General features: G+C 62.0%; 1 protein-coding gene across 9 annotated transcripts in view; it reads right to left on the bottom strand.

Moving 5' to 3' along the window:
- Positions 1–23,140, bottom strand: part of PRR5 (proline rich 5) — a 28,444-nt gene extending 5,304 nt beyond the window's left edge. Inside the window, exons 1-7 of one of the 9 annotated variants that reach the window (XM_027107932.1) lie at positions 22,738–23,129; positions 12,866–12,946; positions 10,395–10,443; positions 8,836–8,893; positions 4,033–4,119; positions 3,478–3,618; positions 2,981–3,120 (exon numbers count right to left, since the gene is read on the bottom strand). In XM_027107932.1, the coding sequence (XP_026963733.1) occupies positions 2,981–3,120; positions 3,478–3,618; positions 4,033–4,119; positions 8,836–8,893; positions 10,395–10,443; positions 12,866–12,946; positions 22,738–22,874 (693 nt within the window). In that variant the 5' untranslated portion in view covers positions 22,875–23,129. Of the gene's footprint in view, positions 1–2,980; positions 3,619–4,032; positions 4,125–8,835; positions 8,894–10,394; positions 10,444–12,865; positions 12,947–22,737 lie in introns of those variants that run through there. The other 8 variants (XM_027107925.1, XM_027107927.1, XM_027107929.1 and 5 more) reach the window with 8 other exon arrangements.
- Positions 23,141–24,162: the final 1,022 nt, after the last annotated feature.

The following is a 24,162-nucleotide window of genomic DNA, read 5'->3' as shown; positions in this document are numbered from 1 at the left end:
CTGCAAGAGGGAGGGGTGCGGGGGTCCGCTGGTCGGCCTGTTCCCTGCCTCCCTAGCCCAGCCGTGCTTAGCTCAAAGGCCACCACGAATGGCGCCCTCCCCCTCCCCCGGGGTCCTGGCCCCCATGGCGGTGGCCCCGCACCCTCCCTTCCCAGCCGTCTCTCGGGTTGGGGCCTCTGAGCCACCCACCGGCTTTAACACCCTCGTGGCTGCCTGCTGCACACAGGAGCCCGCGTGGCTGGGAGACCACGATGCCTGCGGGAAAGGGGTCTGCGGCCAAATGAGGCTGGGCACCCTGCACCTCCCCCTCGGGACAGTTGTGTGTCCCCTTCCGTGAGCTGGCTTCCCAGAGGCTCTGGGCAGTCCTGGGGGGCCAAGCTCATTCACCTGGACCCACACCCTCACTCCCTCGCCCCAAGGAGCACTGTAGGCAGGACAGGCTGCCTCCTGGGCCAGGCCCAGGTCCAGGTCTGTATCCAAGCTGAGTGGTCAAGGCCCGTCCATCTGATAGAGCCGCCCCTCCCCCCACACACTTCTTCCCCGGCCAGGCACTGTCCAGCGCCTCCCAACACCTCCCAACACCTCCCCTCAAAACCCCTTTGAAGGGTTTTCCACCCCTCCCATTTCACTGGAGCCAAAGCCTGGAAAATGAGGCTGCCCACGGGACAGCCGTGGCCTTGCCCACTCAGCTGTGAGCTGACCAGGAGGCAAGCTCTGGGTCCCCAGCGCCCCCGGCAGAGGGCCGGGCACACAGCAGGTTTTTAGCGAGTGCTTGCTGAACGAATGATGTCTCTGAACGAATGAATCATCCCCAAGGGGCTGCCAGCAGTTAAGAAGCAAGATACACCCAGGTTAACGTCGAACGACGATTCAAGACAGCGAGAACCCAACTCTGTGCTGCCTACAAGAAACCCACTTCAACTATTAAAGACACACACAGACGAGAAGTAAGGGAGTGCAGGACTGTATGTGAGAACACAGATCACAGCACGAGGAGCCATGTCAATTTCAGACAGGACAGACTTCAGACCAAAGCAATCTATCAGGGATAAGGAAGGTCATTACCTAATGGTAAAGAGGTCACTTCTCCGAGGTGACATAACAATCCCTAACGTGTACGGACCTAACACAGAGCAGGAAACTACGGAGGCAAAAAGTGACGGGGCCGCGAGGACAGAGAAATCCATCCTCCTAGCTGGAGGCTTCAACACCCCTCTCAGAAACAGATCCAGCAGGCAGAAAATCAGGAAGGACACAGATGAACCCAACACCACCGTCAATCAACTGGATATAACTGACATCTATAGACAACGTGTCCAATAGCAGAATCTATATTCTTCTCAAGCTCACGTGGGACATCCTCCAAGACAGACCACGTTCTGGGCCATAAAACACACCTCGACACATTTCAAAGAACAGAAATCGTACAATGTCTGCCCTCAGACCACCAAGAAATTAAACCAGGAATCCGTAACACAATAATAACTGAAAACCCCCAAACACACGGAGATTAAACAACTCCCTTCTAAATGACACAGGGGTCAAAGAAGAATTTTTAAATATTTTGAATTAAATGAAAATGAAAACGCCAACGTCCAAATTATCAGGATGCGTCGAAGCAGTGCTTAGAGAGAAATTTATAGCACTGAATGGACACATTAGAATATAAAGAGTCTACAAGCAGTCTTGTAAACTTCCACCTTAGGAAACTAGACAAAGAAGAGCAAATTAAGTCCAAAGTAAGCAGAAGAAAAAAAATAAGAATCAGCAGAAATCAACGGAATTGAAAACAGAAAAATGGATGGAGAAAATCAACAAGAACAAAAGCTTTGAAAAGATCAATAAAACCCACAAGCCTCCAGCCAGACCAGCTGCGGACAAGAGAGAGGGAAGACCCAAAGGACTAACGTGAGAAACGAAAGCGGGGCCATCACTACAGACCCACGGATCCAGCTGTGTTTGGACAAGGAGGGGGTGGCCCCGGAAGTCATCCAGATGAACCTGGAGGAGCCGCCCCCGCCCCCAGCAACAGTGCCGTGGATGAGGATGGCGTTACTGCTGAGCTGTGCTGGGCGTTTCACAAACGTTGTGTCCCTTCATTCCCAGCATTTGTTTCTGGTGTCTGGTCTCTGCTCCCCATTGCCCGGTGAGGAAATGCGGGCCCCGGGGCTGCATTATTTGTGTACCACGCTCAGATGCAGGGCTGACACTCAGCTTCTGGGACCCCGGTGAGAAGGAGCTTTGATTCTGCACGTGAAGCATGGGACACATAGTAGGCCCTCAAAAGATATGCTGACCAGTAGCTGTGACCTCAGATCCATCTGGGACTTGAAAACAGTGGGGACAAGTTCACCGCAGGGCTGGGACAAGGCCATTCAAAGTGGAGGCCAAGGCGAGAGCAAAGGGTTGTGGTTGGGGGTAGGGGTCGCACCCAGGAGGGGTAGAAGGACACTCTGGGGGAAAATGGGGCCAAGCCCAGAAGCTGCATGAGGCACAGCGACCACCAGGGGGCAGCACTACCCCGGCCTGGCCGCCACCCGGGTGCTGTTCATGGGATCAAGATGAGACCTTATTCCTTGGCTTGAAATCCCAGCCTCATCACTTCCCGCCCCCAAGGGGAAGTGCACCATGGAGGACTTTGTGTCGATTTCTCCTCGTTATCCTTCGAGGAAATAGGCCGAGGGATGCAATGTCCCGCCAGTCGCTGCCCTGCGTGGCCGCCAGGACGACCACCGGCTCCCACCGAGTGTGGCCCCTCGACCCTTCTAACGTCCACATTCATCAGCCCCTTCTTTGCTCTGGAATCTTCAACCAGCTGCCCTGGGCCCCAGGACCAACCTCACAGACATAAATTTAGAAGGACTTCCACGTGCATGGGTGGGTTCAGGACAGTGAACAGGGCTGGGAGCCTGTCAGCCTCAGGGAAGGCCAGGCTCCCAGCCATCACAGCTCCGGGCGAGTGAGGACTCTACTTCCCCACCTGTAACATGGGGTGGTTGACGGTGCTCATCCTGGGGCTGTGACAGTGAGACAGGCTGGCAAACTGTAGGGTGCCGTGCCCGCCACAGGGCTTGGGGCGCAGCAGTCTGCAGAAAGGTCCTTCGGAAATGTCTGGAACTGCTGTGGGGAGCGGGAGGCGGTGGCCCCCAACCTCAGTGACTGACCGATGGGGGAGTAAAGGCCTGGCCCCGCTGCCCTCGAGGGACACTCTGTCCACACTCCTGGGCTCCCTGTGGGCTCCCGGGCCGGCCTTCTTGTGAACGAACCCACACCTTCGTCCAGCTCCTTCTCAGCCCCCGCTGCTTCCTTCTCCCTCCCAGGTTTCTCCTGGGAGTCCCTCCCCACCCCCGCCCTCCCCCACCGTTGAGAAGTCACGTGGCCCCACACCCACATCTCAGGCTCTGTCTCCGGGGAGCCTGGGACATGCCGCCTGTGCCCGTCACCGGGCTGAGTGCAGCCCCCACGGGCCCCGCGCACCTGCAGCACCAACAGCATCTGCACGACGGCGGGGGGCACGCGGGCGCGGGCCCGGGCCAGCGCGTCCTCCAGCTTCACACTGAGGGTGATGATGTTCCGGAAGTGCAGCAGAGCCAGCTGGCGCACCGACGGCTCCTTGCCCTGCAGACGTGGGGGCCGCCGCTATCACGTGAGACCCTTGCTCCCCTGCCCCCACCAGTTCTGGGGCCAGATACAGGGACGGACCCCCAGATCCCCTTCCACCCTGTCCTCCTCCCCAGATGACCCTCGTTCTGCGGAGAGAGGGCCCCACGCGGCTCCCTCAGGCAAAGGAAGGGTGGCTGTCACGCACAGAGCCCCTACTGCGGGCAGGGCACGGCCTGCTGTGTGCTGCTAAGGGCTTCCCAAGGTTCTGAGCATGGAGCTGTCCTTATGCCCGTCTTGGGGGTGGGGAGCAGGTTCTGGGAGGTCCGGGGGCGAGCGCAGGCGCAGATGGCCCACACGTGGCAACAAGGGCAGAGGCGTGCCCACCCCCAGACCAGGATCGGCTGTCCCTGTGGCCCAGGAGCCGCTCACCTGCACCGGGTAGAAGACGGCCTGCAGCGTGGGCAGCACGTCGCTGAAGAAGAAATCCCAGGTCTCTGCCAGCGAGTCCAGCAGCTTCTGTCCTGTGGGCACAGGGACCGTCACCATTACCCCAAGGGGCGCCGGCAGATGCTTCCCGCCTTCCCAGGTCGCGAGTCACCTCTCCTGGCAGCAGGAGGACGCGGGAGCTGAGGGCCGGGCCCTGGAAGGCCCCCCCACCTGCCAGGGTAATGGGCCCGGATGCCCAGCTTCACCCCCCTGAGCCTCAGCTGCCCCACTAATAAAACGGGGATGTAGCAAGGCGAACCCCTCAGAGCCGACAGGAGGAAAGGAGATGAAGCAGGGCCTGGGGCAGAGAGGTGCCGGTGGGTCCGTTTCCTCTGCACACAAGCCCTACAGGCACAGCCCGACGGGTGCTCCACTCACACCCTTGTCTCATCCGCCCTCCCCCTCCTTCCGCCCACCCATCGGTCTGTCCCTCTGTCCACCTGACAGACATTCACACAGCAGCTATGCTGTGCCAGGCCTGGCACTGGGGACCCAGCTGAGCCCAAAACTACTCCAGTCCCACCACGTGACAGGGTAGCGGGACAGTGAACAGCCACCCTGGCGAGGGAGGAGTGACCCCCAGCGGGCAGATGAGGTGCCTGGGCCTCAGAGGTGCGGGTCTCTGCCTCGAGGGCCTGCGTCCCCACCACCCAGGCTGCCTGGGCTGGGATCTGGGGAGCCAGGGAAACCGCATCCAACAGCAGCAATGGTCCCAGGTACGAGAGGGTCACGCAGGGAGAGCTTCCTGGAGGAGGTGATATCCAAGCTAATTCAGGAGGACCGTTTCGCCTGGTGGACTGAAACCCTTGGCACATGAACCATGGAAGTACACGGGTGGAAAGCAGGCATTTGGACAAGCTCTGTAGGCCTTTCTGCCGGCTCTGGGGAAGCAGCAGCACCAGTCACAAGGTGGACAGACCCTGGGGGTGGGGACAGCTGAGGTGCCCCCCAGCCGGCTCTGCGCTCCCCCAGGAAACGCCAAGTGCTGAACCCTCAGCCCCTCTGCCTGGAAGGAGCGGAGAGCTGGGATGAAAGACTGCTGGGTCAGGATAAGCAGGCCTCTGGGACATGTCGCCGAGGCCTCTGCTGCTTGGCGGGACCCCACCTGGAAGCCAGACTAGCGGTTGGCTGGAGAAACACGGCCGTGGTGGTGGGCATCCCCTGGAGTGGAGGGGCCAGGGCCACGGGCTGGCCAGCCTCCCAGAGCGCACCGCCCATGCCCGACTCCTCAAGGTTTCTGTGGGAACCAGGAGGTCGGTCAAGGGCCTTTGCCTCTTGTGCTCCCTTTTCCTGGGCTCTGAGCCCCCCAACCCCTCCCCCCCATAAAGCCCCCGGGTCTGTGTGGGTGCCGGGCTCTGGGAGGAGAGCCTGGTGGGGGTGACTGTGGTGAGGGCGGGTCCACCTTTCCATGCAGCCCGTCTGCCGGCACTGGAGCACCCTGGCTGGCGGCCAGCTCCTGGTCCGACCGGGGGCCCACAGCCCACAGCGGGCTCTATGGAACCCAGGACGGTGGGTGCCCACCACCCGAGGAGCTCTGCCTGCATACAAAGGTCCCTTGAGGTCCCCGCCGTCACCGGAGAGAAGAAAGGCGGCTCAGTTCCCCAGGCGGCCGTGGGGCGGCTCTGGGCGCGGGCCAGGCGGCGTCTGCGGAGCGCAGGCTGCTCTCCAGCCCGCGGAGCGGAAAGGGGATGTCGTACAGTCCAGGCCCCGCCAGAGCCACACGCCGACCAAGGGGCCAGGAAGCTCGGCTCCGTGCCCTGGCTGGGCTCTCTGCTGCCCGGGAACTGCGGTCTGGGGACACCAGGGTCGGCAGGGGTGAGTCAAGCACACGGCGTCAAAGTCCCGCCCTGGGGCCCCAGGGGGTCCCTCAGCCCGAGCCTCAGTGGGGTCCTCTGTAAAATGGGCGTGATCAACGTGTCCACACTCAAAGGCCAAAAGCTACCCTGTAGCAAGTGCTCAGCTGTTAGCCTGGCGCTGACTAGCGGGCCCGCGTGGTCTGAGGCCGCGCCGACGCTCAGGACACACGCCACCCAGCGGCCGTGCCCTTGAGCTGGATCTCCCAGGATGGGGCGTGGGTCAGCCTGTCTGTCTTCCTTTCTTCAGTCCGACTGTGCAGGCCCTGGAGACGGGAATGCACCAGGCTGATCTTAGCTCAGATCTCAGTGGTGACCACAGGGCAGTTGGAAAGGCCACAGCAGGGGCTTGGAGGAGGGTGGCCAGGCTCGGAGGAGAGCGTGTGAGGGCCGTCACAGTGCAGTTTGGTGGCCTGACCTTAACAGGCTGGGATTCCTGCAGGGCAGGCAGAGCCCAGGGCCCGGAGCCTGCAGAAACCCTGGGCTCCCCCTCGGAGTCCCAGAGCGTCCGGCTGCTGAGAAGCTACCCCCGCTGCAGCTGAGCCCACCGAACCACCACCTTGAATGTGGCCCCAGGGAGGGAGGCCTCCACCTCAAGGCCCCTCCAGGTCTCCCACTTCCAGGAATCACTGTGCTCAGGTTCAAGGCCTTGCTGGAGGCTGGAGGGGGGCAGGTGGCCATGTCCTGGGCTGCCCCTCGTGGGGCTACCCACCACCTCCAGCAGAGGCACGGGCTGAGGACATGGCTGGCCGCAGGGAGTAGTCTTAAGGAAGAGCTCTCCCTGGGACCCAGTAGTAGGCAGAACGGGGAGGCTCCCAAGGCAGCCCCTCGGGGTGTGATGTCAGCCACTGTCCCCACTGCATTGGCTGAAGGGGGTCAGATGTCCTCTCGACGTTTCGAGGCCTGACTCAAAGGCTGCCGCTTCCACGCAGCCCTCCCTGACTGCCAAGGTGGAACTAGCCCTTCCTTCCCCAGGGCTTCCCTTCACTTTGACATTCATCACAGTGGACTCTCACTGTCTGGTCCATGTCTGTGTCCCCAGCTGGGCTGTGAGCCCCTGCCAGGCAGGGCCTAGGTCCATCTCCAGGTCCCCAAAGGCTACCTGGGGCCTGACCTGTAGTGAGCACATGGGTGGAGCCTGTCTAACCCCCTGTGCTAAGGTGGGGACAGAAGGAAATGACAGTCTGTGGCTGGAAGGGAACTGGAGGCCGGGCCCCCTGGCCCCCAGCCTGGGGCTCTGTGCCTGTGCCTGAGGCCAAGGGCGGTTGGATGGGGTCGGTGCTCCCTCCTGGGTGGCCTGGCGGACACGGCCACTGCGGGCAGGACTCCACCAAGCCACACAAAGCGCCTCTTCTGCTAAGGTCCCAGCTCCCCTGGGCCGGAGCTGGTGGGAGGGCAGGCACTGCCGGAATGTGCTGAGCCTGCTGGCTCGGTGCTGCCCCCTCCAGGAAGCCCGGCCGGACACCCAGCGGCCTGTGCCTCCTGCCCCCACGTCTGTGGTCCTCACAGCCCTTCTCAGGCTCCTGCCTTGGCTGCTTCCCCTCGACACACGCAGAGGCGGTGCAGGAGGAACACAGGACACGCGGCTCTGAGTTACGCTGAGCACCCCAGGCCTCGGTCTCTGCCTCTGTGAAATGGGCTAAGACCCGTGCTTCCTGGGGTCACTGAGAACTCGAGGAGGAACCTGGAGCAGCACAGAGAGGAGTGCAGGCTCGGGAGCCAGGCTGCCAGGTAGGGCTGTGGGGCTCAGGCGAGTTACTCAGCCCCCCGTGCCTCAGTTTCCCCAAGTGTTCAGTGGCTACAACAATGGAAGCTTCTTCACAGGGTTGTGGGGTGATCTAGGAGTCAGGCAATGGAAACTCTCGGGACAAGCCCAGCACAGGGTGAGGACATGCGGCAGCTGGTGCCTGGTACACAGAGGGAGGGTCGTGACCTGCACAGGGCCTGACACACAGCGGGCCCGTAGCAAGATGTGCCGGTTTGAGCTGCGTTCCCCCCATAATTTGATTTCTCTCTACACCAACTCACTCCTGCCGGGAAGTGTACACACAGTACTTGTCACCCCCAGCCCATGGGCACAGGGAGCCCAAGGGTTCCGGGACCGGGCACATCCTGCCAGGGCTCTGGGCCTGGCAGAAGGAGACAGCGGCCGGCCAGGACCTCCCTCTCCTTGCTGGGGCCCGAGCTGGGCAGCGAGACCAGCTGTGACTTGTGGGCCTGCCCCTAGAAGGGCAAAGGGGGTGTGCTCTGGAGTCGGGATGCCCTGGGTTTGAATCCCACCTCCACCCCTTACGTGCACTGTGGCTATGGACACGTTGAGGGCCATCGCTGCGTTGTTCCCCATCTGTGAAATGGGTACAGTGACCCAAAGGCCTCACAGGGTAGGTATGAGCATTAAAAGAGAAAATTTGCCCAGAAGGCCCCGCACCAAGCCTGGGCCCCAAACCCTGGCAGGGAGCCCACATCCGCTGGTCCTCCAGGCGACAGCTTCCAGCTCTATCTCTTCCCCCGGGTCTAGGCCAGCTCCCCTCCGGTCCTCAAAGATCCTGATGGGGGTTCTCCCAGGATGCTAGGACAGGGTTCACGGGGGCCAGAAGCCCTCGTGGGCAGTGAGGTGAAGCAGAGGCCTTCTCCCAGACATCCCTCAGCCCTCCTGGGCCCCAGCAAGATGGGGGGCAGATGCTCTTCCCAGCAGGGTCCCCTCCCGGGGTCAGATCTCAGCCCTGCTGCCCTCGAGGCATTGCTTCTGCCCCTCTGGACTCTCTCGACCAGAAGGGCCACACCACCCACCCATAGCCCCAGGTGGAGCCCATGTAAGGCCACGGCTCCCAGCGGCCACACCCGCGAGCAGCGTGGCCCGGCACCCGGTCCCGGCAGCGGCCACCAGACTCACCTTCGTAGAAGCGGATCTTGTCCCGCAGGATCACCATGCCTTTTGTCAACAGCTGGTTCTGCAAGGCACACGTGGAGATGCTGTCACCGCCCCAGGGGTACCCAGGGCCCCCCAGGCTCCGCCAACAGGCAGCCGAGGCCCAGAGGGGGAAGGACTCACCGACATCCCAGTCCAGTCGTTGCGGAGCTGGAACCTCAGCTCCCCGGGCGCACGTGGGCAACTGACCCAACCAGGCTGTCCCAGATGGGAGGTGGTGCGGGGACCCCACCCTCACTGCCCCCGAGAGACAGGCCAGGCCTAAGCCTCCTGTTTCAGGCTCAGCGGGCGGGCAGGCAGCTGCCCCTGCATCCCACAAGGAAGGAGGGACTTTCGGGCAAGAGGGGCCCCGGGACCAAAGGCCTGGCTTGAGCGCTGCCATCACCCACTGCCATGAGGCTCCAACGGCAGCCCCCCTGCACTCTCACCCTGGGCGTGGCTGAGTGACACCCCGTGGTCTCAGCAGCAGTCATAGCAGCCCGAGAGTAGAAACAACCCGGGGACCACAGACGGACGGACGGATAAGCAAGACGTGGTCTCGCCGCACTGTGGAATACTATTTGGCCGTAAAAAGGGATGAGGTTCTGATACAGGCACAACATGGGTGAACCTCGAAAACTCTGTGCTCAGCGAGAGAAGCCAGACACAAAAAGCAACGCGCTGTGAGATCCCACTGACGTGAAATGTCCACACAGGTAAATCCAGAGACAGAAAATAGACTAGTGGTGACCTAGGGCTGGGGGAGAGGGCAAGGGGGGTTACCGATCTATAAACATGCGGTTTCCTTTTGGGGTGATGAAAAAGCCCTGGCATTAGCAGTGACGGTTGCCCAACTCTGTGAATACACTGCATACCACTGAATTGCACACTTTCAGTGGGTGTGCAGCACGGCTAGGTGAATTACACCTCAATAAAGCTGTTAAATTAAAAAAACCAACCCTAAACCCACAGGATGGGAGGAGCCGCAGGCTGGTCCTCACTTCGCCCTCCCCCGGGAGGGTGGGCACCGTGCTCCGAGGCTGCGTGAGGACGCCCCTGCCTGCAGCATCTCCGCCTTCCTGCCTGTGCGACCTCGGGGGTCCTCTCCCCTCCCCGAGCCCCAGGGTTCCATGTGTTCATCCACTTTGCAAGCCTGTGGCCGCAGCGCCTGGGACAGCTCAGCCTCGGCGACACTGGTGCCATGCTAACATCGTCACCACGCGTCTCAGGGCCCTGGGGTTTGCAGATGACCCACCCGTGGGCTCTGGGGACCCACCCCGATGCTCCAGGAGGAGGTGGACAACTAATCACAAAACTGACCTCGAGCCGCGCCACGTGCCAGGCAGAGTGGTGAGTCCTCACCTGCATCTCATCGTATAACCTACCCAACAACCCACACTGGCTAGATGGGGGAAACTGAGTCATGGCCAGGTGGAGACCTTGAACCCAGAGCTCCACGTACCCACCGGGAGCCAATGGCCCCTACCCCCGCCCTTTCTGGCCAGCTCAGGAAGCAAACCCTCAGGAGAGCACAGAGCACCCACCTGTAGGTACTCCGTGAAGAAGGACCCCAGCTCCGTCTTCAGCAGCTGCCTGTGGGCGAGAGGGCAGGAGTCAGAGACCCCACGGTGCCAGTGAGGGCTGGGGGCTGCCTGCAGCGGGAGACCCACCCCTTAGCCCAGTGACGTGAGGACGTGACTAGATATTTCTCCGAAGATACACAAATGGCCAATAAGCACGTGGGAAGATGCCCCATCGTGTAACCAGGGCGACACGAACCCAAACCCCGAGATGGCACTCCACCTGCACTAGGGCTGTTAGAATCAAAACCCCAGGCGGAAAAGAAAAAAGCCGGGCAGTAACAAGTGTCGGTGAGAATGTGGGGAAATTGAACCCTCACTCACGGCTAGTGGGAACGTAAAATGGTGCAGTCTCTGTGCCCAACAGCTGGGCGGTTCCTCAAAAGATTAAAGGTAGAGCTGATATATGACCCAGTCATTCCGCCCCAGGTGCAGACCCGAGAGCAGTGGAAACGCAGATCCACACGAGGTCTCCTACACAGATGCTCCCAGCGGCGCTGTTCACAGCCGCCAAAAGGTGGAAACAACCCAAATGTCCGTCAACAGATGACTGGATAAACACAGCGGTGTTTTTCACACAATGGGGTATTCTCTGGCCATAAAAAGAAACGAAGCGCTGACACCTGCCCCAGCCTGGACGACCCCCGAGTGTGGAGGACCATCACGCTGTGAAAGAAGCTAGATGCAAAAGGCCACACGTACGCAGTACGACTCCATTTATATGAAATGTCCAGGATGTGCAAATCCACGGAGACAAAGTTGACTGGTGTCGGCCAGAGGCTGCTGGGGGAGGACGGGTAACCGGGAGAGACCGTTAAGGAGTACAGGCTTTTTTTGGGGCGGGTGAGGAAAATGTTCTGGAATTAAATAGTGATAGTTATACCAGCTTCTGAACGTACTAAAAACCACTGAACTGTACATTGTAAAAGGATAAACTGTATCTTAAAAAAACAAAATCTATATCTATTTGGTGGTGGCCTGGGGCTGGGGGGAGAGGAGAATGGGGACTACCGGTCTATAAATATGGGGTATCCTTTTGGGGTGATGAAAAAGCCCTGGATTTAACAACAGTTGCACAACTTTGTGAATACACGAAACCACACACACGCTCACACACACACACGTGTATAAAATGGCAGAAAACATGAATGACGGCCAGATATCAGAGCCTTGTTACCCTGCACCATCCCCGGCCCTTCTCATGGCTGGGCAAAGCCGAGGGATGCAAAGGCATATTAGGAACATGGGGTTCCTGGGGCCCCACCCGAGTGGCCACATGAGCCCAAAAAAAGCAGGACCCCCTGCAGCGGTCACACACATCAGGCCTGGGAGAGGCTACAAGCCCCTGCTGTGACCGCAGGCAGCCCCTTTCCCTCCCTGGGCCTCGGTTTATCTGTCTGTAAGGGCCATTTAGGGTTGGAGTGGGGGGACCCTGCCCCAAGCTGATGAGGAGGTTTGCATATTCTTTTGCTGTAGGGACAGGGTGGCACAGGCCAGGGCGTGAGGGAAAGAGCACAGAGGTGGGAAATGCCTCCTAGCGGCAGCTGTGACCCCGGGCAAGTCTCTCGACCTCTCTAAGCTCCAGCCTCCTCCACTAAAACGCAGGACTAATGCCTCGGCTTCGCAGATTCCCTCAAAGCTGGTCCATCCTGGGCCCCTTCACAGGTGCTCAATTCTCAGCTATTCACAGGAAATGAGGGGTATTCGGCGGGGCTGTGATTGCTTTTCTGGGAACAACACTCCCATCATTAGGCAGGTGGGTCCTTCCTCTTTTTTTTTTTTTTAACTTTATTTATTTTTGGCTGCGTTGGGTCTTCGTTGCTGCGCGCGGGCTTTCTCTAGTTGTGGCGAGTGGGAGCTACTCTTTAATGCGGTGCACGGGCTTCTCATTGCGGTGGCTTCTCTTGTTGAGAAGCACGGGCTCTAGGTGCGTGGGCTTCAGTAGTCGTGGCTCACGGACTCAGCAGTTGTGGCTCGCGGGCTCTAGAGCGCAGGCTCAGTAGTTGTGGCGCACGGCCTTAGCTGCTCCGTGGCACATGGGATCTTCCCCGGGCCAGGGCTCGAACCCGTGTCCCCTGCGTTGGCAGGCGGATTCTTAACCACTGTGCCACCAGTGAAGTTCCAGTCCTTCCTCTTTTAACAGAACAAATACGCTTTGTGATGCTTAACACCAGCGGGGCATGTGGGCGTTATCCTGAGCCACTGTCCCAGTCCCTCCCTGTTTCCCCTGAAAAGGAGTCTTCAGGAGGGTGGGGGTGAAGGCCACAGGACAGGGCCTGGGGTCAAGGTCCACGTGGTGGTCACCGCCCACCTGGGCTCCAAAGGCAGAACCTGAGGCTGGTGGACCCACGGGGTGGGGGGGGCAGGCCTCCCACCTGGCACAGCCCTCCCACCACTTACAGACCCAGGCCTGGATGGGACAAACGACCACTCACCGGACGCCCTCGTTGAGGCTGAAAAGCTCCTGGTCGGGCAGCCCCTTGCGCTGGAAGACGGCAATCACCCCGTTGTGGATGCTGCGTGGGGGACGGAAGAAGAGCGCTGCTGTCCAGAGGCCCTAAGACCCCTCCCCTCCTTCCCTCTCCCACTGAGCCCCTCCTGCTCTCCTCGAGGAACAGAAGGGGCCCGGTCAGAAGCAGGGCGCCAGTCCTTTCGCTTCGAAGGCAGGCCTGGAGCACAGGGACTGGCCGCCCCATCGGACCCCATCCGCCCCAGAGCCTCAATTCCCATCTTGAGCTCCAGATCCTGGGCTCCCAGCCCCAGCCTCCCTGGAGCCCCAGGCCTGCCACCGGTCACCTCTCCAGGCTGTCACTGGGTTACCTTCCACACACTCTGCCTCCCTTCCCATGTTCTTGAACCCTCTGCCTCCAGGCTGGAAACTAGGGGACACCCTCTGATGGTCTCTCGCACCCCCAAACATAACCAAGTCCAACTGGCTTTCTCACCCTGTGCTTCCAGGTGCCTGTGAGCCAGCGCCTGCCTCACTGAACTGGGTACCTGTGTTATCTGCACCTGGCCCCACTGGGGAAGCTGCCCTCACCACAGGACCTTTGCACATGTCCTTTCTTCTGCTTGGTCCCCACCCTCACCCCCCACGCCTGTCTACGTGGATCCTTCCTTCAGGTCACAAGAGGTCACAGCGTTTACAGCACTTGTCAGTGTGCACCTACATGTTTATCCGGGACTCGTTTGACTGATTGGTTCCCACGGCCATCTATAAACCTCGGCGCACAGGGCCCTGTGCCGTCTATGACTGTGTGCTCTCACCTGGCTCAAAGGAGCAGCCTGGTAGTTATCTGGTGAAATGCACCCTGACTCTCCCTGGCCCTCCAGGTCCTACAGACCCTGAAGCCCCAACAATCTCTACCCGCTAGATCTCTGCTGCACGCTTCTCTCTCCTCCATGCTCGCCTGGCCTCTGATCGCACAGGCACCTCCTCATGCACTCAGTGCCCCCTGCCCTAGGCCCTGCAGGTACAGCCCAAGGCCTGAATGTGGCATTCAAGGCTCGGCTGGAATGGCCCCTCCCCGCATTCTCGGGCACCCAATGCTCACAGAGTACTGGAGCCGCCAGGGGAGCCATACCTCAGGGTCTCTGTACCCACTGCCCTTCCTACCTGGGGCGGGGGCGCCTTATGCTATCTACTAGGCAAGGAGCTATTCATACTGGAGCCCTGGCTCAGAGGCCACTGCCTCCAGAAGCCCTCCTGACCGCCTCCCTTCCCCGTGCAGACTTAGGTCCTGGCACTCTGCCGATTTACTTTCATGTTAGCCCTCACCACCGGCCATAAGCTCCCAAGGGGGAGAACCAGGTCTGGGGGGTCCACCGCCCTCCACTCAGGACTGGGTTTCTGCTCTAAACTCACCACTGCAGACGAGCTGTGTGATTCTTGGTGGACAGGGACAGCTGGACACGTGCTGCCGTTCACATCATGGAGTAGGTGGGGGCCACCAAGCTCCTGCTGCCCCTGTCTGCTCTCACCAGCTCCACCCTTCCCAGCAATGTGGACTGGCCACCCACTTTGCAGATGAGGAAACTGAGGCTCAGAGGGACCAAGCTCTGGGAGGCCACAGAGCTCGCCCAACCGCTGCCCCCTCTCCGCTGCTCCCCCACGGAGCCAGATGTGGCAGGGCTTCCAGTTCCGCACCCTGGAAGGGGCAGGGCAGGGGCAGGGCCCCGCACCCCAGGTGGGTGAAGGCAGCTCTGAGCAGTGCAGGGACGCGCCCCAGGGGTCCACAGCTGGTCCCGACCAGGCCAGGCCAGAGGCCTTGTCACCTGACCCGACGACGCCTGACTACCCAGGCACCTGGTGTTGAAATGTTGCTTATTCGCACGTCCAGGCACACATGCCCTCTAACTTCTGTTTCCTGCCTGTGAAATGGAGGCCGCGAATGTGCCCACCCCCAGGTTGCTGTCAGGACGAAAGCCCGGCCGGCGCCGAGCCTTGGTGTGTGGTCACGGCCGGGACTGTGCTCGGCTCTGTCAGAAGTGCCTGGTGAGGGCTTCCCTGGTGGTGCAGTGGTTGAGAGTCCGCCTGCCGATGCAGGGAACACGGGTTCGTGCCCCGGTCCAGGAGGATCCCACGTGCCGCGGAGCGGCTGGACCCGTGAGCCATGGCCGCTGAGCCTGCGCGTCCGGAGCCCGTGCTCCGCAACGGGAGAGGCCACAGCAGTGAGAGGCCCGCGTACCGCAAAAAAAAAAAAAAAAAAAGTGCCTGGTGGGCCCCGGTGAACAGTCACAGTAAGGCTGTTCCCCGTTTACAGTCTGACGGGAAGTCTAACGGCTGCCACCCTGAAATCCTAACAGATGCGGACTCGTGCCCAGCCTGGGGGCTGCTGGGGGCAGAGGTCAGACCCTCCCAAACCTGCAGGAGCCTGGGAGCTGACAAATGGGGAGTCCTGAGCATGGCCCCGGGGGCCCGGCCCCTCCTGAGGCTCAGAGGGGCCTTGCCAAGTCCTCCCTGGGGACCAGGCCTCCACCAGGCCGAGGGGACAGCGTGGGGGACCCTCGTCAGCCTCCCAGGCCTGGCCCTGCTCTTCTCACCAGCCTTTCCAAGTCCCTCCTCCCTCCTCCTCCAGTAAGCCTTCCGGAGGGAGCGCAGCCCACTCTGGTCCCCGGCCCAGAGGCACCTTAAGCCACAGTTCTGGATGGGAAGACGGGCTCTTTGGACAAGTCTTTCCCCGAGGCCCTCAGGGGTCCATCGCCATCTGTGTCACTTGAACCGTCCCGCCCCTGGGTCTGAGCAGAGCTGGCCTCCTCCTGCCTCAGGGCCATCATCCTTGCTGTTCCCTCTCCCTGAGGCTCACTGTGACGTCAGGTCCCTCCCCGCTCACACCTGTGTGCAGAGAGCATTTGATCCTGGCTCCTCTGGGGGGAGGGGAGGTCTATTTGGTTTACCACTTAGGCCCGGCTCCCCCCAGCCCGGGTCTCGCACCACCCTACGTGTATCTGAGCGGCGCCCCGGCCAGCCCTAGGGTCACCCTTGAGTTCTCCTATCCACACCCCCACCCAGCCCGGCCTCCACCCTGGTGGACCCTGCCCCTGCCCTTCCCACCTCCAGCCCTGAGGCTCGTTCAGGTGCGGGCCTGGGGTTGAATCCCAGCTCTGGGCTTCCCTGCTGCCCGCCTCTGGAGACTGGACCGTGAGTGCCTCAGCTTCCCCCTCCATACAATGGGACTCAATCACAGCCCTTGTGGGGTTACGTGCGCCATGGCATCATCAGCAGTGCCTGCGGCGGGGGGCAGGATATGTGCCCCTGGAAGCATCCCACGGCTCAACCATCCGCCCCGGGGTTCCTCCATCTCCTTCTAACCACACCATGAGGTGGGGACTGTGACAGCCCAGGCTGCAGAAGGAAACACTGAGGCTCAGAGAAGCCAGCGGACGGCCCGGAGTCACACAGCTCGATGCCCGGCAGGGCCAGAAGGGAGCCCGGGGCCCACCGTCCTCCTGCCCCCCACAGCTGCTCAACCTGGGGTTGGTGGACAGGCAAGGCCCCGCTCCTTCCCGTTTCTCTGCAGCCTTCTTTCCAAAGTCCAAGTTGGGTCAATAACAAAGCCCTGCTGTGAGCCGTGGGAGAGAGAGGAGGAGGGGTGGGGAGAGGAGAGGCCCTCATGTGACTTATCCCCCCAAACAGAAGTGAAACTCCGGCCCGGGGCCTCCCACACCGAGGCCCAGCCGGGGGCACTGGGAGCAGCCCCTGGAAACGGCAGGCGCCCCGGGGCACTTCTGGGTGAGGGCCGAGCAGCAGCTGACCCATCACCTCCTCTCTCCGGGCCTGTCGCTCTGCCCCATGTAGGGAGACAGGAGGGCAGTGACAAGTCTCAGCATCTGTCACCTGAGCACGGGCTGAGGGGAGATGCCCGGGACCCTTAGTGGGGACCCACGGCATGCAGGACGGTGCCAAGGCCTGCTGCCACCAGGGGGGCCGGGGGCCCTGTGGTCAGGCTTGGGGAGGAAGGGCTGATGGTGAGGCCTCTGGGGGGACCTGCCTGTAGCAGCCCTGGCTCGGCTGGGGCCGGTGTGGTGCTGCGAGCAGGTGGGACCCCAGCGGGGCGGGTCCCTGGCCCACCTGCCCACACAGGAAGGTCCGGCAGAGAGTGCGTGGGGGACCCCAAAGCCTGGCCTCTGGGGGGACAGACAACACACCTCCGGGAACCCTCGGAGAGGCGGAGAGGCCTAGAGGTGGAGCTCTGCCCTTTCTCAGGCCCTACCCTGCTCTGGCGCTGCCTCTGGAGCCTCAGAAATCAGAGAGGGGGGCAGGCCTCCGCCAGGTGCCCTCCTCACCCTCTCACTTAGTGTCCCCAGAAGGGCGACCCGGACCCCGAGAGGGGCTAGCACTTCCTCGAGCCCCTCCCCCTGCTGTCGAGGCCTGGCTCTTTCTCAGGAGCTGGCCTGTGGGCACGGGTGGGCGCGGGTGGGCGGAGGCGCTGGGCTCCACCGGTGTGCCCGCCTGGGCTCCCACCCCGGACGGCCCAGGCTCTAGTCCCCCCTCTGCCCTGTCCATCCAAGGGTGATCAACCCTTGGGTCGATAACAAAGCCCTGCTGTGAGCCGCCGGAGAGAGGGGAGGCGGGGTGGGCAGAGGAGAGGCCCTCATGTGACGTATCCTCCCAGACAGAAGTGCAACTCGGGCCCAGGGCCCCCAACATCCTCATCATTACCCCAGGGGCCCACGGCCGGCCCTGAGAGATGAAGCCCTGCTCCGCTCTGCCCCGGTCGCCCCGGGGGAGGCACCCACGGGCCTCCTCTTCACGCCCAGTGAAGGCACAGGGGAGGCAGGCGACTCGGAACCCAATCCGACCCCCTCCGGGCCTCAAGGTGACCCTCTGGCAGATGCGGGTACTGAGGGCACCACTCTCAGGCCTGCGGGCCGTTCCCACGCTCACCCTGCTTTCAGTGCCCTGGCCCTGGCTTACACGGCCCCCAATTCCCAGCCCTGCTCCTCCCTGGGCTCCAGGCAGGAACTCAGAGCTTTTCTCCAGAGCCCCACCTGCCCAGGGAGGCAGACGCCTGACTGTGCTGACCCCCCGTCCCGACAGGCTGCAGGGGGACAGCGGGGTGCCCACGCCGCCCCATGGCTGCCTGGCCGTACAGTCCCACCCGTGCAGCTGGAGGGCAGGTTCTGGACGCTGGGCTGGGGGCCGGGAGGTGGAGAGCGGATGGCTCTGAGCCCCGACTGCTGGGAGAAGTGAGGGCCCAGGGCGCAGGGCGGGGAGGGAGGGAAGCCCAGCACACGAGTGTCCTCTGGCTGCTGTAACCAAGGCCCACACACAGCGGCTGCAAGGCAGCCAAAGGCTGGCTTTTGACAGCTCTGCAGCCAGAAGCTGTGTCAGTGCCACAGGGCTGGAATCAAGGTGCGGCTCCTTCACGGCTCCGGGCGAGAGTCTGCTTCCCGGCCTTTTCCAGCTTGGTCAGGACTCCTCCCTCCATCCTTACAGCCAGCAGTGCGGTGTCCTCAGCCTCTCGGTTCCCATCCTCACGGCTCCTTCTTGAACTCTGACCCCTGGGCCTCCCTCCCATTAGCACCCTTGTGGTGACACTGGGCCCACCTGGACCATCTCCCCATCTGAGGATCACTTACTTAATTACATCTGAAAAGTCCCTCTTGCCGTGTAAGGGAACGTATTCACAGATTCCCAGACATCTTCGAGGGCCGTGACTCTGCTGGCCACTCCCAGACCGCCTCAGAGCGGCAGGGGGCTCAGGACCCAGGCCCGACTCAGAGTAAGTTGTTCGTGAGGGTTGGCCGGGAAGCCAAGCACCGGCCCCCCACTAACCTCCACCCCCCAACTCCCAACCAACCGGTCACCCTGAGGGCTTCAGCCAACCTCCTCCGGCCCCTGAGACCCCATGAGGCGGTGGCAGAAGCTCTGGACTTAGACCTGGGCAGTGCCCACACCTCTGGACCTCAGTATCCCCATCTGCAAGATGGGAGTAGCAAGTCCCACCTTGAAGGCCGTTGCAGGGATGAAAGCAGCTTCTCCACGCCTGGGGTTGGGACAGGGCCCGGCACAGGTCGGGGTTGGTGGGCACCGCCGTCCGGGGGATAGAGCAATCACAGGCCCGGTGCAGGACGCCCTGTGGGCTTTGGCCAGCAGTGGCTCCGTCCAGGACCAGGGACGAGCAGACGAGGAGGGAGGGCTGCACCTCGGGCTCTCACCACCAACCCCCGCCTCGCCCGGCCCCAGCAGACACCAACTCACACGTGTCCCTGGGCAGCGGCTTCAAGTCAGGCCAGGGTTCAGACTTAACGTGAGCAGGGGCTCTTGGCCAAGTCCCTCTCCTTCTCTGGCCTCAGTTTCTCTATCTGGATGCTAAGGACCATCAGCCCAGCCTCGGAGGTGGTCCCGTGGGAACGAGAGGGCGCACGCTCCACCTGTGCGGGGCCTCTGCTCTGACAGCCAGAAGGCGGGTGGGTGCCAGGCTCGCCAAGCCCCAGGCATTCGGGCAGATCCAGGCCTGGCAAGGAGTAGGGCTCCATAATGGTGTATACCCTCTGGCCCAAACGCGGGTACAGGGGACTCCTGCCCGCCCCCCAGCGGGCCCCTCAGCTCAAGAACACGACCTTCGTGCAGCTGGAGGCCTTGCACACGCGTGGGGTGCACACGCGGCGAGGAGCTAACTGGGGCCAACACAGGGACAGACAGGGACACAACATGCCATGCCCGGGCCCTTCGGGAGGGAGGGGATCAGGGGCTCCAGGTGGGAGTGACAGGTGAGCCTTCTAAGCCAGCCCTGTGCCCTCCCCTCTGCAGTGCCCTGGGCCGGGCACAGGGGGTAAACCCGTCCCGTAAAGCAGCAGCAGGGGCTTAGGAAACAGCTTCTGACGGTTCTGTTCTAGTTTCCGGTTTGTGAGTGTGGCCCAGCCGGCCGGCAGCCCGGCTCCCAGCACTCAGACCTGCCCTGCGCACGTGCAGAAGGGAGCCCGGGCCCCCTCTGTGTGTGGTCAGCACCCGCGCTCCCCCGGCTTATCCACCTCTCAGCGCTCAACACCACCTGCTCGGACCAGTGCCGGAGAGCGAATGAATGAACGAATGAATGAGTGGCTAGGTGAGTGCACGGATTCCACTATCACAGGAGCAAGCTATGTATTTTGCCCCAAGTCCAGATGAGGAAACAGAGGCAAAAGGAATTTAGGGGATGGACCCAGGGTCCACTGTAGTGGGTTGAATAGTGTCCCCTAGAAATTCACGTCCACCTGCTACCCCAGAGCTTATGTGGAAACAGGGTCTTTGCAGATGTAATTGGTTAAGAATCTTGAGACCAAGTCATCCTGGATTTGGGGTGGCCGCTACATTAGGGGGCCCAATGACTTTCTAAGAGAAAGGAGAGGGAGGTTTGGACACAGAGAAGGTGGCCAGATGAAGAGAGAATCGGAGAACGGGGTGATGCAGCCACAGGCCAAGGAGCCACTGGGAGCTGGAAGAGGCAGGAAGGAGCCTTCCCTGGAACCTCCAGAGGGAGCGAGGCCCTGGCGACACCCTGATGTGGGGCTTCTGGCCTCCAGCGCTGTGAGAGAACGAACCTCTGTGGTTTTAAGCCACAAGTTTGTGACAATTTGTTACGGTTGCCCCGGGAAGCTAACGTGGTCACGTGGAAAAAGGGGGTTCATCTTGGACTCAAAATAAGGAGTCTGCAACCTAGCAAGGCAGGACCTGTACTGTCCCGCCCCCCAAGGCTGTGTCCTGGGGGGCCCCGGCAGGGAGGACTGCGAGGATCGGGGCTGGGCAGCTAGGCAGCGACCAGAAGAGGCCCCGACCTCCCCGTGGTACCTGCGGAACGCTGGAGGGGAAGGCACTGCCCCTCCCTGGCTCAGGGCCCCCTCTGCCCAGGGAGAGCGGTGGCTCTGCTCTGCGGCGTCCACACGGGCAGGCTTCCTGGTCCTCTCTGCGTCCCCCTCTGCACCTCTATATGGGGCGTGGTAGTCATAACTCCCTCCCTGGGCTACGAAGGGCACCAAGGGCCACGAAGGGGCCCGGCACGCAGGAGTGCAGCATGGCAAGCGGGGCTCGTGGGTCCAAGGGCTGGGCGGCTCGGGGCCTTAGAGACGCCGGCTGTGGGCCGGGCCGCTGCCCTGCAGTCTGCCCGGCCAAGGCACAGGATGGCACTGAAGTTTGAAAGTTCCTTTAAGTGAGAAGCAGTGGGGGGGACCCAGGCGGCCTCTCCCTACAGGCACCTCCCTGAGCTCCAGAAGACTCCGAGCCTACCCCAGGGTGCCCCCACCTCTGCCTGGAGAACCCCTCGGCAGGAGAAAGCTGCTGGTGGTGAAAGCTCAGGGACCAGCAGACGCCTGAGGGGCCCCCCCCAAACCCTGTCCCTACAAGCCCTCCCTGACACGAGTTTGTCCCCAGCACGAGTTTGAGCTTGAAATATAAGTTACGGAGGCCCTACCACGTGCCAGGCACGTGCTGAGGACTTCAATACAGATCTTCACATTTAATCCCCACAATGGCCCATTTTACAGAAAAGGAAATTAAGGACCAGGGAGGCTAAACAGCTTGCTCAAGGACACGCAGCAGGGAAGAGGCAGAGCTGGGATTTGAACTAAGTCTGTTTGGCTCCTTGCGCTAAACCACGGCAGAGAAACGAGGAGGGAGACTGCTTCTCTCCGCAGTTCTGCGAGAGGAGGAAACGCCTCTGAAGGCAGTGTGCAGTCACTGAGCTGATGATATTACCCAGCGAGAGTCCTTCCTTCTCTGTCCCCACACCGGTCCTGTAAGAAGGAATGTGCACGCCCGCTGACCGATAGGGAAACTGAGGCAGGCTCGTCCCAGCACTCAAGCAATTCGCAACTTGGCAGGGGGCAGAAGACAAGCACGCGACTGGACGACGGTGTCCTGCCTAGTGCACAGAGGAGGGTCTCAGGCTGGAAGCCCTGTGCCCACCATGACGCTCATGAAACGACTGATGGACAGAATAAATGAGTGTCCACACTGACAGCTGGTTTTCCGATGGCCAAGACCACAGACGGTGGAGCATCTGGCAGGGTTTCACTGCCGGGTGTGTGCGGTGACGGGGGCACAGCCCCCTGGATAGCCTGCCCTACTCTCTTCTCCTGCCCTCCCATTTTCCTTTTGGTGGAAATATCTATTGTTGAAAAGGGCTCATGAGCAAACACGGTGGGGAATCCCACTAAATAAATCGTCTCTTTTCCGGAGATCCCAGCCTTGCTCTTCAAACCAAGTGGGAGGGAGTGGTGGGACTTCCCACGCCCCTGCTTGTCTCGGAAGGGCCCGCGGGGGGAAGGTCGTCTAAAGAATGCCGGGCAGCTGCTGCACCCCTGCTGACAGCTGGGAGGGCAGGGGGCCGCTCAAGGGAAAACCACCCGCCCACTGCCGACCAAAGGGACCTAAACGCAGAACAGGAAGCGCAGCGGCAACCCACCGACTGCGCCCGCGAGGCTTATCTGCGAAATGGGATAAATACTTCCTGCTCTATTTACCTCCCAGGTTGCCATGAGCACTGGAGCGAAGACGTGGGAAGACCCCGGGGGGAGGGCGGGGGAGGCTGGCTCTCGGGATCCAGGCCCACCCCACCACCCACCAGCTGGGCGCGTTGGGACCAGCCCCGGGTCTGCGGTCTCGTCCCTCCGTTCTAGATACACGTTGCACTAAACTTCCCTTCCCGTCCGCACAACTCCGGCGGAGCAAGTTCTCTACAAACTGTAAAGTGCCGCGCTGCCCCCCAGCACAGTTCCTCGCTGGGGGCCGGCCCTCGCCCGCGGACCTGCTCCAGGGCTCCCCCTTCCCTGGCTCTGGCACCCGGGGCCAGCGGCCCGCGGGCCGGCCGGGAGGGCGCGGCCTTACCTGTTCCAGGTGGCGTTGGCGCAGGCCCGGCGCTGCTGCGTGCCCCGCTCGTCCGCGGCGGCGGCGGCCGGCTCTCTCTTGCCCAGGTCACTGAGGCTGGGCGAACTCATGAACTTCAACCTGCGGAGAGTCCTCATGGTGACCCCGGCAACAGACTCCGCGCCCACGCGCGCCCGGCACCTCGCCCTGCGCCACGCCGCGCCGCGGGCCCCGGCCGTTGCGGCGCCCTCTACGAGGAGACTTGGGCAAAAGCAGGAAGCCGAGCGGCCCTCCAGGGTCCCGCCCCGGCCCCACGCCTCCGCCCCGGGCCCCGCGCCGGCCGCCCCGACAGGTTAATCATTGCTCGGAGCGGCCGCAACGTGGAGCTCCCAGAGCGCTGCCAGTAGCGCGGACTCGGCGCTAACGGGCCCGGGGGCGGGGTTCAGGGCCGGAGGCGGGGTTCAGGGCCGGAGGCGGAGCATGGTAGGCCCCGGGGGCGGAGCAGGAGAGGGGCGGAGCCGAGGCGGGGCCTCAAGAAAGAGGGCGTGCGCAGAGGCGGGACCAAGCGGGGCGGGGCCACGAGCTGGGGGCGGGGCCGGGGCCTCCGCGGCCTCGGCCGCCGCGTCCCACTCGCTCCGCCCCTCCCCCAGGCAACCCTAGTCCGCCCTCCTGGGGTCGCACTCTGGCCCCCTCTGTCCTTCCAAGGGCCACCAGTGCCCACAGGAAATCAACACGGACGACCGCACAATCCAACCCCAAGCACCCACCCAGCGCCGGCTCCTGCGGCCACACCCACACGGTGCTCAGCTTCGTGTCCGCTCCCAGACCCCTAGTGCTGTGGTTATCTTTCCCCTTCTTGCCATCCCTCCCCACAAAGGCTGTGCCCACACAGATCCCTCAGGACCCCGCCACGTGGACACAGACTCCTCCGTGGTTATCTTGAAGACTGGGTCGAGGTCTTCAGCCCATTTTCCAGTTGAGGAAACTGAAGCTCAGGGGGTGAAAGAACGTGCCCAACGTCATGCAATCGACCAATGGCAAGGCTGGGCCTAACTCAGGCCTCCTGAGCACACGGCAGGGCACCCCTCCAGCTTCCGGGGTCCCCGTGGGGCTCCCTGCCCCCTGCCCCCTCCATCAGACAGAGCAAGACAGTGTTGCCGCCCTCCCCTACTTCCTTCATTTCTTTCCTGAAGCAATGCCTGTGTCACCAGAGCATGGGCCTCATGTCTTCCTATAAATGCTTCCTGCGTGAATCAGAGGGGGAGAGGAGGGGCCGATCCTAGAACCTCAGCATGGGACGTGTGCTCAGAGGTCCCCCAACCATGCTGTACAGAAGAGGGAACGGAGGCCCAGAGGCCACGGGGTTCCCGGGGTCCTCTATGCCAGGGTGTGTGCATGAGATGCTCCTCCCCAAGGGCAGAATCAAAGCACCTGCCCCCCGGGCCT

The sequence above is a fragment of the Aethalodelphis obliquidens genome, unplaced genomic scaffold (genome assembly GCF_003676395.1).
Source record: "Aethalodelphis obliquidens isolate GAN/ISIS:26980383/991018 unplaced genomic scaffold, ASM367639v1 scaffold8, whole genome shotgun sequence".
NCBI classification, from domain to species: domain Eukaryota; kingdom Metazoa; phylum Chordata; class Mammalia; order Artiodactyla; family Delphinidae; genus Aethalodelphis; species Aethalodelphis obliquidens.
This window is presented reverse-complemented; position numbering and strand designations above follow the sequence as displayed.